Source organism: Theropithecus gelada, chromosome 8 (assembly GCF_003255815.1).
Source record: "Theropithecus gelada isolate Dixy chromosome 8, Tgel_1.0, whole genome shotgun sequence".
Lineage (NCBI taxonomy): Eukaryota > Metazoa > Chordata > Mammalia > Primates > Cercopithecidae > Theropithecus > Theropithecus gelada.
This window is the reverse complement of record NC_037676.1, coordinates 93,718,653-93,731,792: the sequence shown is the minus strand read 5'-3', so window position 1 is coordinate 93,731,792 and position 13,140 is coordinate 93,718,653. Positions and strand designations below refer to the sequence as shown.

At 37.5% G+C, this 13,140-nt stretch overlaps 1 protein-coding gene across 4 annotated transcripts in view; it reads right to left on the bottom strand.

Annotated features, from left to right (window-relative positions):
* Window positions 1-13,140, bottom strand: part of SLC26A7 (solute carrier family 26 member 7) — a 204,774-nt gene that overhangs the window by 77,825 nt on the left and 113,809 nt on the right. For all 4 annotated transcript variants that reach the window (XM_025394155.1, XM_025394153.1, XM_025394157.1 and 1 more), the window contains one exon: window positions 7,661-7,825. In XM_025394155.1, coding sequence (XP_025249940.1) covers window positions 7,661-7,825 — 165 coding nt within the window. The remainder of the gene's footprint in view (window positions 1-7,660; window positions 7,826-13,140) is intronic.

Genomic DNA, 13,140 nt, shown 5'->3' with positions numbered 1-13,140 from the left:
AGAAACCAAGGCTCCAAAGACTACTGTCCTGCCCCAGGTGACTTGGCTTGTGCGTGACAAAATCAGGATTTTGACACAGGTCCCCTCAACCCTAGACAAACACGTGCACGTTTTACCAATGCCTCTCTCATGATTTTTTCTGTCCAGCAAAGAATTTTTCCAAATCTCCCTGCTGGTTCCTTTTCCCTTGGGTTATGGAGGGAAGATGCTATCTCTTTGAAGAGGAGACTATTGTGGAGCATGAAGTCTTAGATTTGGGGTTTTAGTGGTGGTACTCAATGGCACCTGGCTGCTTCTCAGGCATACAAGCTCTTCTCACCCTCCAGCCTTGTGCCTTCAACATCAGCAGCAGAGTCACGTTAGTACAAGGGAAGCAATAAGCCTTCCAAGTTGATTCTGAAAGCTGTTAGTACACAGACCATGGCCTTTCTTAACATAAACGTATTTGGTGAAAGCCTACCTGTATCTATACAGTGCCCTCACCCTCCATTCCTGAAGGGAGAGGAATTTTCACAATTTTCCCTATCACAGGCAGATGGAGGGTGGTGCAGGGGGAACTCAGGAAGAAGGAATGGGGAAACTGTTTAAACTTAGTCACTTCCTAGAAGAGTAGGGGAATTAACACTTTCAGGCTCTATGCTGGCCATCTTATACACGGTGATTCATTTAATTTCTTAATTAATGCAAGGTGAGTATTATTATTTCCATTTAATGCATGAGGAAAATAAGACTTGGAGAGGTTAGCTAAATTGCTTAAGGCCACACAGAAATTGAACAATGGAGCTGGCGTGTAGTTCTTGGTCTTGTCTCACTATTAAACCTATATTCTGCCAGCTACACATATAAAACAAGAGTAGGGTCTGGTCTTATAGCCAAACCTCAGGAGTTAATGAAATAGAATCACAAAATTTCTGAAATTCCACCGGAAAGAAACTTAGAAGCAAACACATTCTGTCTTTCCAACATGCCAAGTTTGTATCTACCTTAGGGAATTAGCATTTGCTGCTCTTTCTTCGTAGAATACTCTTAAATCATTCTATGGCTGGGTCTCTCTCACCCTTCTAGCCTCCACTCAAAAGCCATGTCCCCAGAAAAGGTTTCCCAGGCCATCTTATCTAAGCAGACCCAACCCTGTCACTTGACCACATTGCCCACCTTCAGTCACACTGCCTTGTTTCCTTCATTAACACTATCTGAGATTACTTTATTTGCCAATTTGTTTGTCTCCTCTCCCCATACTTTGCATCCTTCCTCAGTGTTTCAATAAAATTCCATGGGAACAAAAATTTTATTGTCAACTGTATCCTCAATGCCTGTGAGGTGATCAATTTGTTGAGTAAATCTATTCTAGCGGTTCTTTAATCAAGGATGCATGTTGATCTCTTCCTACTCATGTGTAGCTTGTAAAGTCCCTCCAGATTATTCTGATTATTCTGTTGGACAATTAAGGCAGCTTTCACATCCTTGGAACCTTTAAACATGAGTCATGATTGCCCAGGCATGCCCTCTCCCCACCCCAACTTGCTTTCAAGCTCATTACATTTGAATCCTATGTCCAAGCAGATCTAAATTCCTGCTCAGGGGCACCTAAAACCAACTCTGATCCTTTAAAACTTGATGTTTGCACAAGTCCTCCTTGTTCATAAGAATGTGATGTCTCTTATCAACTTTGCCTATATCATTACATATCATTAAACATTTTAGAATAGGTATTGATAAGATCAAGCCCCTCAAATCCCACCTCCCTCTAAAGTAGTGAACATAAATAGAAAAACAAGAAAAATATAGGCTGGGTACAGTGGCTCATGCCTGTAATCCCAGCATTTTGGGAGGCCAAGGTGGGCAGATCACATGATGCCAGGAGTTCAAGACAAGCCTGGCCTACAAGGCAAAACCCCACCTCTACTAAAAATACAAAAATTACCCAGGCATGGTTGTGCACATCTGCAATCCCAGCTACTCCGGAGGCTGAGGCACGAGAATTGCTTGAACCCTTGAACCCGGGAGGTGGAGGTTGCAGGGAGCCGAGATGGCACCACTGCACTCCAGCCTCCTTTTTTTTTTTTTTTTTTATACCTCCTAAAAAAAAAAAAAAAAAGAAAGAAAGAAAAGAAAAGAGACAAGAAAAAGATTAAATTGGATATTAACCACAGGCTGTATTTTTATCAGTACAAAAAAAAAAAAAAAACCAAAAGACAGAAGAAAAACCAACCAACATTCTGGTAGTTTTTTACATGATTATACCCTAATTTCTCATCAATAACTATATGATACACTGGGAATAAATCCATTTGCTATTATTTCAAGGGATACAATAAGTCTCAGAACAAATGTGGTCTAAGGGAAGTGTGGTATATTAAATAGCCAAAGACATCATGAGTATACAACACTCACTTGGACCAAACATACAACCAGGCATTCCAAGGTCCAGGTGGCATCCAGTCATCTCTTGTTTGGTAAATTAGTTTAATTTGAATTACTTGAGCACTGGATTTTGTGGTGATGCATTTTTCAGTGAATTGTGAGAGATAGAGAGAGCTTAGCCTAAGATGGTGGAGTTGCAAAAATATTTGCTCTCTGATTTAGAATCCTAAAGTAACCTTGGCTACAAATTTCCATATACTTATTTCGTATCCAAATTAAACCTGCCACATCTTCTATCCCCTGCATCACTGATTGAATCAAGTTACAGATGAACATTCTTTTTCTCTCCGCTTTAATTTGTTCTGTCCATTTTTCAGGGCATACTGAACATTCCTGCAATTCACAATAGAGATGTCACAATATCTGCAGAGAAACTGTGAGCTTTCACAAACCATCAAAGCGTGTTCTTGATTCGGAAATCCCACAGGGCCTAAGTCTACAAAGTAGATTTGTTCTCCACCTATAAACCCCATTTATACATATTTAATTGTGATCTCATTCTCTATAAAAGAAAAGGTTTCATTGGCTCTGACTTCCTTCTGACATTTCTATCCCATTTTATTAATGTTCTTGGTTCCTCCTTTGCAGTCTTTGCAGTACAAACTAGAAAAGTACTTTGCTTGTACTTCAGGGATTGGGGTGGGAATTAAACTGTTTCCCAGTTCTGAAACTACCCATTTATAAGGAAGGAAATAAAAACTTCCAAGAAGGATGGCTGAATATATTGCCAAGCTTGTCTTTTGCTCTTGGGTTTAGTGTACATAACTGTACATAATTATTTAGAGCAGTGCTCATATAAAGCCATGCCAATGAAAGTATCCTTGCCAAATTTATCATAGGCTGCTGCAGGCTGAGATACTGACGCCATCTCAAAGAAACCCACATGTGCTAATACAAACTAGGAATTTTTGTAATTTTTATTGTGCCTTTTGGAGGAAAACATCCTTTCTGATAAAAAGATACTTCATCATTCCTCAATTTAAAATTTTTTTTGTAAATAAGAATTAAACTTTTTCTACTTATCTGTACAAGGAACCAACTTACTGGTCAAATATCTGAATTTAAAGGAAGCCAAGAATAGAACAATTTAACTTCTGAGCCAGGATCCCAAGACAGAAGTGACCCTTATAACATTATTGTTTCTGCTTTTTTTAAAAGATATTGCAACACTGTTCATAATTTATTAAATGGGTTTATAACTGCTGAGGGAGATTTGAGCTGAACTGTTGAAAACATTTATAAATAAAAATAAACTAAAAAACATAGCTTTTCTTTAATTGTAATGATCAACCCCCACTAACAAAATATATATTTGTTTCTAAAGGTTTTATAAATGTTCAAGCCATTCTTAAGTCATTAAAATACATATAAGTTCGTTTTGTTATTTAGTCTTTTTTAAAAATCTGATTAAGGGTCCTCTATAGAGGAAAAGCATTAGTATCTATTACTTAAGTGGCACTTAAAAAAATTCATAATTTGTTACATTGAACTATTAACTACTAGTGAGAAAGATAGTGACTTCCATTTAATGAACACCTGTGTTCAATGCTTTTCATTTTGGAAATGAATTCCAAGAAGTATAATTATCATCAGTGTACAAAACAGACAAGACAACTGGAAATCAAAGACACTGGGTCATTAGCTCCAAGTTATGGCTAGAGCTGTGGTCTGAAGACTGGTTTCTATGATTCTAAAGTTCTTTCCCCTGTTTCCTCTTTCTAACGAAAAAAAAAAATCAGTGTCTACCTGATTGTATGAGCCCTAATGAACTAACAAAAGCTAAAAGTTACCTCAGAGAAAAAAAAATTTTTTCCCCAATGTATACCTGAAAAAGAATGCATTGATGTAATCTTTAAAGTTTACTAAGAACCAGCCATAATACTAAAAGAAAGATAGTTTAATCAGAAGTATATGAATCTAGAGATAAAACTTTAAGAACAAATTTAAAAAGTAAAGAGTTACCTGTGAAGGAATTTAGGAAGGCTAAATAAAAGGGTAAGTTAGGCCTAATTATATCCACTCTTCTTAGCGATATAGTAGGGTCATGACAGTCATTGTGGAGGCTCCCTTTGAATATGCGGACCCTAGAAATTCTCAAAGGGCATTCAGAGTTCTAGGGGAAAGCCTTAGTAATGTTTAACACTCTGGAAGAACTCCTCGCCTGAGGAAACTCTTTAACAACTTTCAGCTAGAAGAGAAAGAGCAGCCCAACCACCTGAGCTTTGCTGGAGTGGGGGCGTGTGTTCCTCGTGCCAGATGTAGAAAAGGGGAAGGCATTATGGCATGTTTATCCCTCAAGCCTATGAGAAGTCTGTTATCTATCATCTAAGGGGGCAGAACTGAGCACAAATCCCTACCGGTATCTGATTCAAATTGCTCCCTAAAAATATTTCATTGTGGCAAGGACACCTGCCACCCCAGAGCAACCAAAGAGATGGAAATATTAGCTGTTCATACTCATCCAATTCAACTAGGGAATGAGATTCTCTGAATAGTACAGAATCAGACATCCCCTGGGAGGAAGACACTGTAGAAACCACATCGTGGCAGAATAAAGAGACCGCAATCTGCAAACCTCAACCTAAGAATAATCAATGGATATTTTGATTGGCTAAAACTGGATTCTTTTGACAAAAATGAGTAGCCCACCTGAGACTATCAGGAATCATAACTGGCTCATTGTGCAAGAGTCTTAAATATTCTAGATATCCAATTTATGTTCCAAGAATATCAGTAACATGTGCTTTATCTCTCATCAGCCTGAATTGCTTTCTAAAAGGATATAACAATTGTGAAAACTCAGAGGCAGGATGCATGTCAAAGAGTGAAAAGTCACGCAAATTGTCAACTCATTTTGCTGTAGGTTCTTTGACATGCTAGCCAAGGCCTGTATGATATCCTCTGCTCTACATCCTTGCTGAGTTCAGCTCTGCTTCTTTCTGCAACACTTATAATAATCCAGGGGCAAGTGTAGCCATCATCAGATTCTCTCAGCCTATGTACACCAAAGTGCACTTCTCAATATCCCAGTGCAAGCTGTGCATGATGTAAGATTTATTTCTTAATCTAACACTCAGATCACCAGAATTTTTGGCATTGTAATATCAACATCCATTTGAAACCTTGGCAAAGAACCAAAGCACCATTCCCACCTAACAGCCTCACAGTACAGGACTCTGTGATATTGAAAAGCAAGAGCAACTTTTTTTTTTTCATTTTCCATCAACACAAAGCATAGCAATTTCTATCAACGGAGTAACGTGATTTTAAAGCCAGCAGTCTAAAAATATGCCCAAATCTGATTCCGTTTCACCATAAAGTTTTGAAGAAAGACCTCCACCTGGCCAACATGGTGAAACCCTGTCTACTAAAAATACAAAAATTAGCTGGGCATGGTGGCATGCACCGGTAGTCCCAGTTACTCAGGAGGCTGAGGCAGGAGAATCGCTTGGGTTCCCAGGGTTCCCAGGAGGCGGAGATTGCAGTGAGCCAAGATCGTGCCACTGCACTCCAGCCTGGTGACAAGCGAGACTTCGTCTCAAGAAAAAAAAAAGAAACACCTCCAAAAAGTCCCACAGTGTTGACTTACAAGACTAGGCTAAAGTAGCTTGCAGTTTACCTCACAAAAAAACAAAATGAAAAACAAAATCACACACAACACCCTTTAACTGAAGGGTTTAATAGAAGTTTATACACAACGCCACCAGAGAAACAAGCTGAAAGACCAATGTCATTCTCACAGCAGGCTACCCTGCTTCTTGAACACAACTAGAAAAAAAAAATGATGATTGTTTGTGTATGCAGATATGATTCAAGAGGCCAAGTGGTAATGGACAGTCATGTCTTTAAGCTGCACATGTGCGGACAAGCAGGCCATTTCCAGGTGAAAGGTCAAGACAGAAACTATCACTGCTTTGGTTCTGTCGTGTAGACCTGCTGTCACTGAAAGTCTTAATCTTTCAACCAGTCACCTGACAGCTTACAGCTACTTTGGTCTGCTTTTGTTTGAGCTGGAGCTTGGAATTATGTTGCTTCCAGACCCAGTTCCAGTGTTCTTGTTTTAGTGTTAATCATTCTTACAATGAATGAATCATTGAGCAGGATATTATCTAAGAAATAGAAATTCAGAACCAGTTTCCAGGTCTGTGTTGCCAATTGCTTTTTATTGACTACTTTACCAACTAATCAGAGAAACACACTTAGACAAGTGATACCATTTTTTTCACATATCAAATGGTCATTTAAAAAATAGCCATAACCAGAGTTGACAATGATAAGGTCAGAGTAAAATATTAATGGATACAACTTTTCATATTGAAATTTATACCCCTTTGACCTAATAATTCTGTTATAGGAATTTACGCTACTGAAACAATCAATGCTGCAGAGATTAATATGCAAATAAAGAGGATCCTCGTGGGGCCATGTATAATACAGAAATGCCAGAAACAACCTCAATAACACATAGATAAATTACCATACTCCATTCATTGAGCTCCTTCCAGCCATTAATATTTAAGAAAATTAAGAATGACAATACTCTCATTATGAAACAAAAATTAATGTTATTTAGTATACAGCAATGCATAAAGTTAAACAAAACAAAGTTTGGTTGTCATCAAATTCATTAACAAGACTTTTTAAAAAATAAACCTCTAATAGGATATGAGTTCTTGAGCGGTTACAGATTTTAGGTCCACTTCAAAAACAAACCCAAGAACAAAGGAGTGTTGTTAGAAAAATGTGTTGCAAATGGCCAGGTGCTGCTCTGTTTCTCAGGTTCAGGTGGTTTTTAATAACTGATTGTCTGCTACTGAGGCTCTAGACACCAATTTCGACCAGGCCTCTGATTTAATCCATACCAGGGTTTGCAATACTGAAAGAATGTGGAGGAGTGCACTATTGTTAAACTGGACCATAATTCCAGTGGATGACTTCCATTAGAAGTTGGCAACAATACCTGGCTCACAAAAAACTCTAGTTTTTTTTTTTCTACTTATGCCCCCAAATTAGCTCATATTCAAGTATTCATTACAAGGAATAATTTCCAAGATTAGTAGAAATTACTCACTAAATTAGTTTCACACCTTAAGTCACACTCAAAATATCCTATAAGATTTTATTTAAACCCAAGTTGCTTTAATACAGAAAAATCTCAATATTGTAATTAACCAAATTCTACTTTGTGAAACTTGCACATTCAAAAGATATGTATGAAAACATATGAAAAACTCACATAAAAGAATCCAAGTGGTCCAGATATATACGGCATTTTCATTCCCAAGAGATATTTGACTTGCGAAGTCACCACATGGGTGGCAGCCCCAGTTGTCATTGCACTGATCACAGGCTCCGTGACCACGAATGTGGCACTGCCCAGTTGCAGCACAAACATGGCCACCTAAGAGGAGAAGGGAGGAGTGAGATGAACTTTCAGATGAAACTCCCCAAAGTTCCCAGAGGGGTTAATGTCTGACACATTTTCATTTTCATTTGATAGAATCATAGGGAACTGACGTGTAACAAGTTTCTTACATTGTATATATACAATATCTTGAGTTTCCCTGAGCACATTGTTAGGTCCCAAGAGGTTTCAAAGGTTTCAAATGTTATTAGGTACAATGCCAGTATCTCAATTAAAATTAACACAGTATTTTTTCTAAATTTAGACTTTTCTCTTTTCCTAATCCTGTGTTTCAAAAAAGGGAAATACACTCAAATCAGTTTAATATATGGGTCTATGTGGATGAGAAATCAAATTTGCATTACTATATCTGTAATTTAAAAATTTAAAAAGGAAAATACATGATTCACTACTTTATACCCAGTAGGCATAAAACTTCAAAAGCATTGAAGAGAGAAAGCCATTCCTCAAGATTCTCCCGGGTTCTGAGAAATGGGAACATACTCTTTGACCAGATACTCGGTCAAGTAGTAACCCATTTATGCCAGAGGCAGCAAATTTATTTTGTGAAAAATCAGACCTTGGTGATGACCTTGAGCAGTAGGATATAAATAATTCCCACAAGCTTACGTTCCAATAGTGGAACACTAGGCATAATTATTAAGGGCCAATATTTAATAAGAAAACATTAGGACTCATTTGTATATGTGGCACTGCAAAAGACAGATAGGGTAAAGAAACATGTCTTAAGAAGCCCAGAAATCAGTATAAAAATCATTGTCCTTCAATATTTCCTTACTCTTCATAGCATCATCCTCCATCTCAAAACCATTTCATGACCAGACAGAATCATCACCTCTATGCAGAAGCTGTGCATTGAACTCTGCTGGGCAAAAGTTGACAGGAATGACAGGAAGCAGCAAAACTCTTCTCTTTTTTCTTTTTTTTTAAAGATAAGGTCTCACTCTGTCACCCAGGCTGGAGTACAGTGGCATGACCATGTCTCACTGCAACCTCCACCCCCCAGGCTCAAGTGATCCTCCCATTTTAGCCTCCTGAATAGCTGCGACTACAGACAAATGCCTGGCTCTTCCTTCCTTCCTTCCTTCCTTCCTTCCTTCCTTCCTTCCTTCCTTCCTTCCTTCCTTCCTTCCTTCCTTTCTTTCTTTCAGACAGGATCTCACTGTGCTACCTAAGCTGGTTTCAAAATCTTGGGCTCAAACAATCCTGCTGCCCTGGCCTCCCAAAGTACTGGAATTACAGGTGTGAGCCACTACACCTGGCCTCTTCTAACTCCTGATACTTCAATAATGAGTGTTCTTCCTTTGCCAGAGAGATTTCAGAAGATGACCCACACTTTGGCTTAATGCAACTGTGTAAACTCTGTCATAGAAACTGCAAAAAGTAAAATTTACCATTTTGAAAGTAATGCTAAATTACATTCACAAGTATAAGCACTAGAAAATGGAAACAAAAGAGGTCATGCTGATATAACCTCTTAATGTGTTAATTACAATATTTAGGCCAGGTCTTAAAATTCTTGTTGGCAAGCCCTAATCCCAGCACTTTGGGAGGTCGAGGCAGGAGGCTCATGTGAGCCAAGAACTTTAAGACAAGCCTGGGCAACGTGTGAAACCATGTCTCCTAAAAAGAAAAAAAAAAAAAAAAAAAAAAAAAACCAAAATTAGTGGTGAGTGTGGCAGCGAGTTCCTGTAGTACCAGTTACTTAGGAGGCTGAGGTGAAAGGATGATTTGAGCCCAGGAGGAAGAGGTTGCAGTAAGCTGTGGTCACACTACTGCATGCCAACCTGGGTGACAGAGTGAGACCCTGTCTCAAAATATACATATATATATAGTTGGCAAATGAGATTAACTCTTAAAGAAATCAGAGGGAAGGATAACAATGAGATCTCCTTTTATCAAGAGGTCACAGTGATGAAAATGAGAAATATAAAGTGATATCTGGCACCACTAGAGCATAAATTGCAAAATATACTATTTCTTTATTTTGATCATAATACAATAACCCCTTGGCCAAAAGCAATAATGCTCTGAACCTGAATTACAGTGGATTTTCCTGGGCTCAAATCTGAAAATTTGAACCTATATTCTGATCCAAGTTCTACCATATCTTAGGTTTATGATCACAGAAAACCTACTGAATTTCTCCAAGCCTCATTATCATCTATAAATTATTAGAGTTAATTTTGCCTTATTTTGTAGAGTTGTGTAAGGTGAATGTCAAATAATATATGCAAGGGCTTCGAAACCTATAAAATGCTTAACCTATGATGTAGGAAGAACAACAGGGGACGTCATACGTATTTACCTTGTATGGAAAACCAGTCACCAGTTTCGAAAACGTAGAAAGGGCCACACTACATTTTCTAACTCTGTAAAACTTAAAAGAGTCTAATGCAGAAGGAAATGTATTTAAATTGTTTACAGTTTAGCAGCCACCTTTTACTCAATACATAATAAAGAAAAGAATATGGGGTGCCAATGTGGATTTCAGGCAATCTGTTACTGCCAACTCAGGATGCAAAGCAGCAGCTTCTGCTACTAACAATTTTTTAGTGACTGTATTTGTCAAAGAGAGATGTTCTGAGGGAAATACCCAAGCAATCAATTGTGTTGGCACAAGTGGAACATGGTGATTTTTTTTTTTTTTTTGCAACTTTTGATCTGTGGTCAGTTGGTTTTCATCCTGAAAACACAATCATCTATGAAAAACATTGAACCAATTATTCCCAATTTCTCTACTAATAAGTTAGTTCCAACTTATGACATTGACTCTTACAAGCCACGAGGATGAAATTAGCATATTACTGAGGTATGATGAAAACCAGAGTTGAATTTTCATTTAGGCCAAATGTAGAATACAAGTCTGTGAAGTGGCAAAACCAGTGTGCGTACATGGAATTTATGCATACTTGGAATGTTGGAAAATTTGCATCAGTATGCCAAGTAATCTTGAGGACTTGTATAGACCATCATCATTTTACCTTCTGTTTTCCACTCGTTTCCTAAACTCCAGTGCCTACTGAGAGGGTTAAATGATTTGCCCTGCCTGGGAAACAAAGGTTACCTAACCTTAACTGGTCACCTACCATACTGCGTCAAGCTAAACCACCATCTTCTAGTAGCAGCTTCTTTGTCATTTCCACAATTTAAAAGTTACAAACAAAAAAGTCCAGAAGAAGTTCAAGATATAAAAAGAGTTCAACCATTTCAAGTATTAAAAAACATGGGAACCTACTTGCAATGCAAATGAGAAAAGATGAATTATGCTCTTTTAAAATATCTAAAGACTCAAAATATATAGAATGTATATTGTAACATTCTACTTGTATACATCATTATACTTTTAAAAAAAAATCCTCCTACCAAAAGATAAATCTTTAACATGGAGAGTTCTTGACTCTGAAAGGTCAAGTTCCTTAAAGACCTCATTTCTGATACAAACCACTGGGCATATGAAGGATGATTAAAAACATATGAGGTTTAACTGAGGAGAAATTTCTCTCTTCTGAATGACAAACTTCTTCATTACCCAAGACAATGGCAGACGTGTTAAGAGGGAAGAGGAAGAAGAGAAGTAGTAAAGGAAGGGGAACTAGCAGAGAATGGGGAGGAGAGATTTAAGAACTGCCTCTTTTCCCACCACTCAAATTTTAGTAGCTTATTCACACTGACATTAGGAATCTGGCATACAGAGGCTGGTGTACACAGCTCAAAGGTCACAAGTACACAAGCAACACAAGCTTTGCAAGAGGGGCGCATAGATTGAACCATGTTTATCTTCAAACTGAAGTATGTGAAATGGGGCTTTCCTAGAATCTTGTGCTTGGAGACCCAGTATTTAAATTTGATATCAATTTAAAAATCAAGGATTTTTAAAGCTAATTACTTAATAAACAGCCACATCATCTCCTTTTACCAGTAATATGGATGATAATATTTCTAATCTAGCTAGCCAACTCCCAAAAACCTGGCCATGCAATATTTCACGAGGAAATTAATTTCATGCAGTATAGTTCAGCTATTTGTAGTAATGCTGTTGTTGCGGGCTATTGCTGAAATCCTCTGACATACATTATCAAGATTCACTAGCATGATACTAGTTGGTAATGCTTCTGTAAACACCATGTGTTCCACATTAATTGAATGTATCTCAGATTTCAGGCCAATTTTTTTTTTGCAAGTAGCCTTCAAATATTTTAAAATAACAAAGAGTATGTAGGTAACAATTATATTAGCCAAGTGAATAGAATATAGAATGCATTTTAGGTTATGTTGGTTTGTCTGGTATCTGGCTTTTACATTATACCAAATCACTTATTGGTCCATTCAATTAATATTTATCGAATACCTACTAAGAGTTAGGCACAGCACTGTTGTAGAATACACAGCTTCTCACGATACAGTTCACATCCTAAAAGATTGCATAAAGAGATGTGAAATGATGATGTTGGTAAAGGGGACTGTTAACTAGGACCATGAAGAAGAATGATATAGGTGACTGGATGGTAAAATCTGAAAAGTTGTTTGGGTGGGGCCTGAAATGTTAAAGAGCCCTGTGTTGTATGCTGAGTAATATATTCAGGTTCGGGGGAAAGAGTTAAATTGCTGATGACATTAGGAAAACAATTCAGTCCTATTCGGAGATATGGGAGAAAAAACCTCTATGTGACCAGAGGTCTTGAGAAGAACAAAGCTGAAGTATTCATACTTTCTGATTTCAAAACTTACTAAAAAAGCTATAGGAATCAAAGCAGTGTGGTACTGGCACAAAAAGATATATAGACCAATAGAATAAAATAGCCCAGAAATAACCCCATGCATACATGGTCACATGATTTTTGGCAAGCGTACACGACCATTCAATGAAGGAAAGGACAGTCTTTTCAACAAATGGTGCAGGGAAAATTGTATATGCATATGCAAATGAATGAAGTTGGACCCTTACCTAACACCATATACAAAAATTAATCAAAATGGTTCAAAGATCTAAATATGAGACCCGAAATTATAAAATTCTTAGAAGAAAACATGGAGCAAAAGCATCACAACATCAGATTAGGCAGTGCTATTTTTAATATGACACGAAAAGCATGGGCACCAAAAACTAAACAAATTGGGCTTCATGAAAACTTTAAAAATCTGTGCTTCTAAAGACACTATCAACAGAATAAAAAGGAAACCCACAAAATGGGAGAAAATATTTGCAAATCATATATCTGATAAGTGTTAATATCCGGAATAGATAGACAACTCCCAAAACTCAACAAAAACAAATATCTGATTCAAAA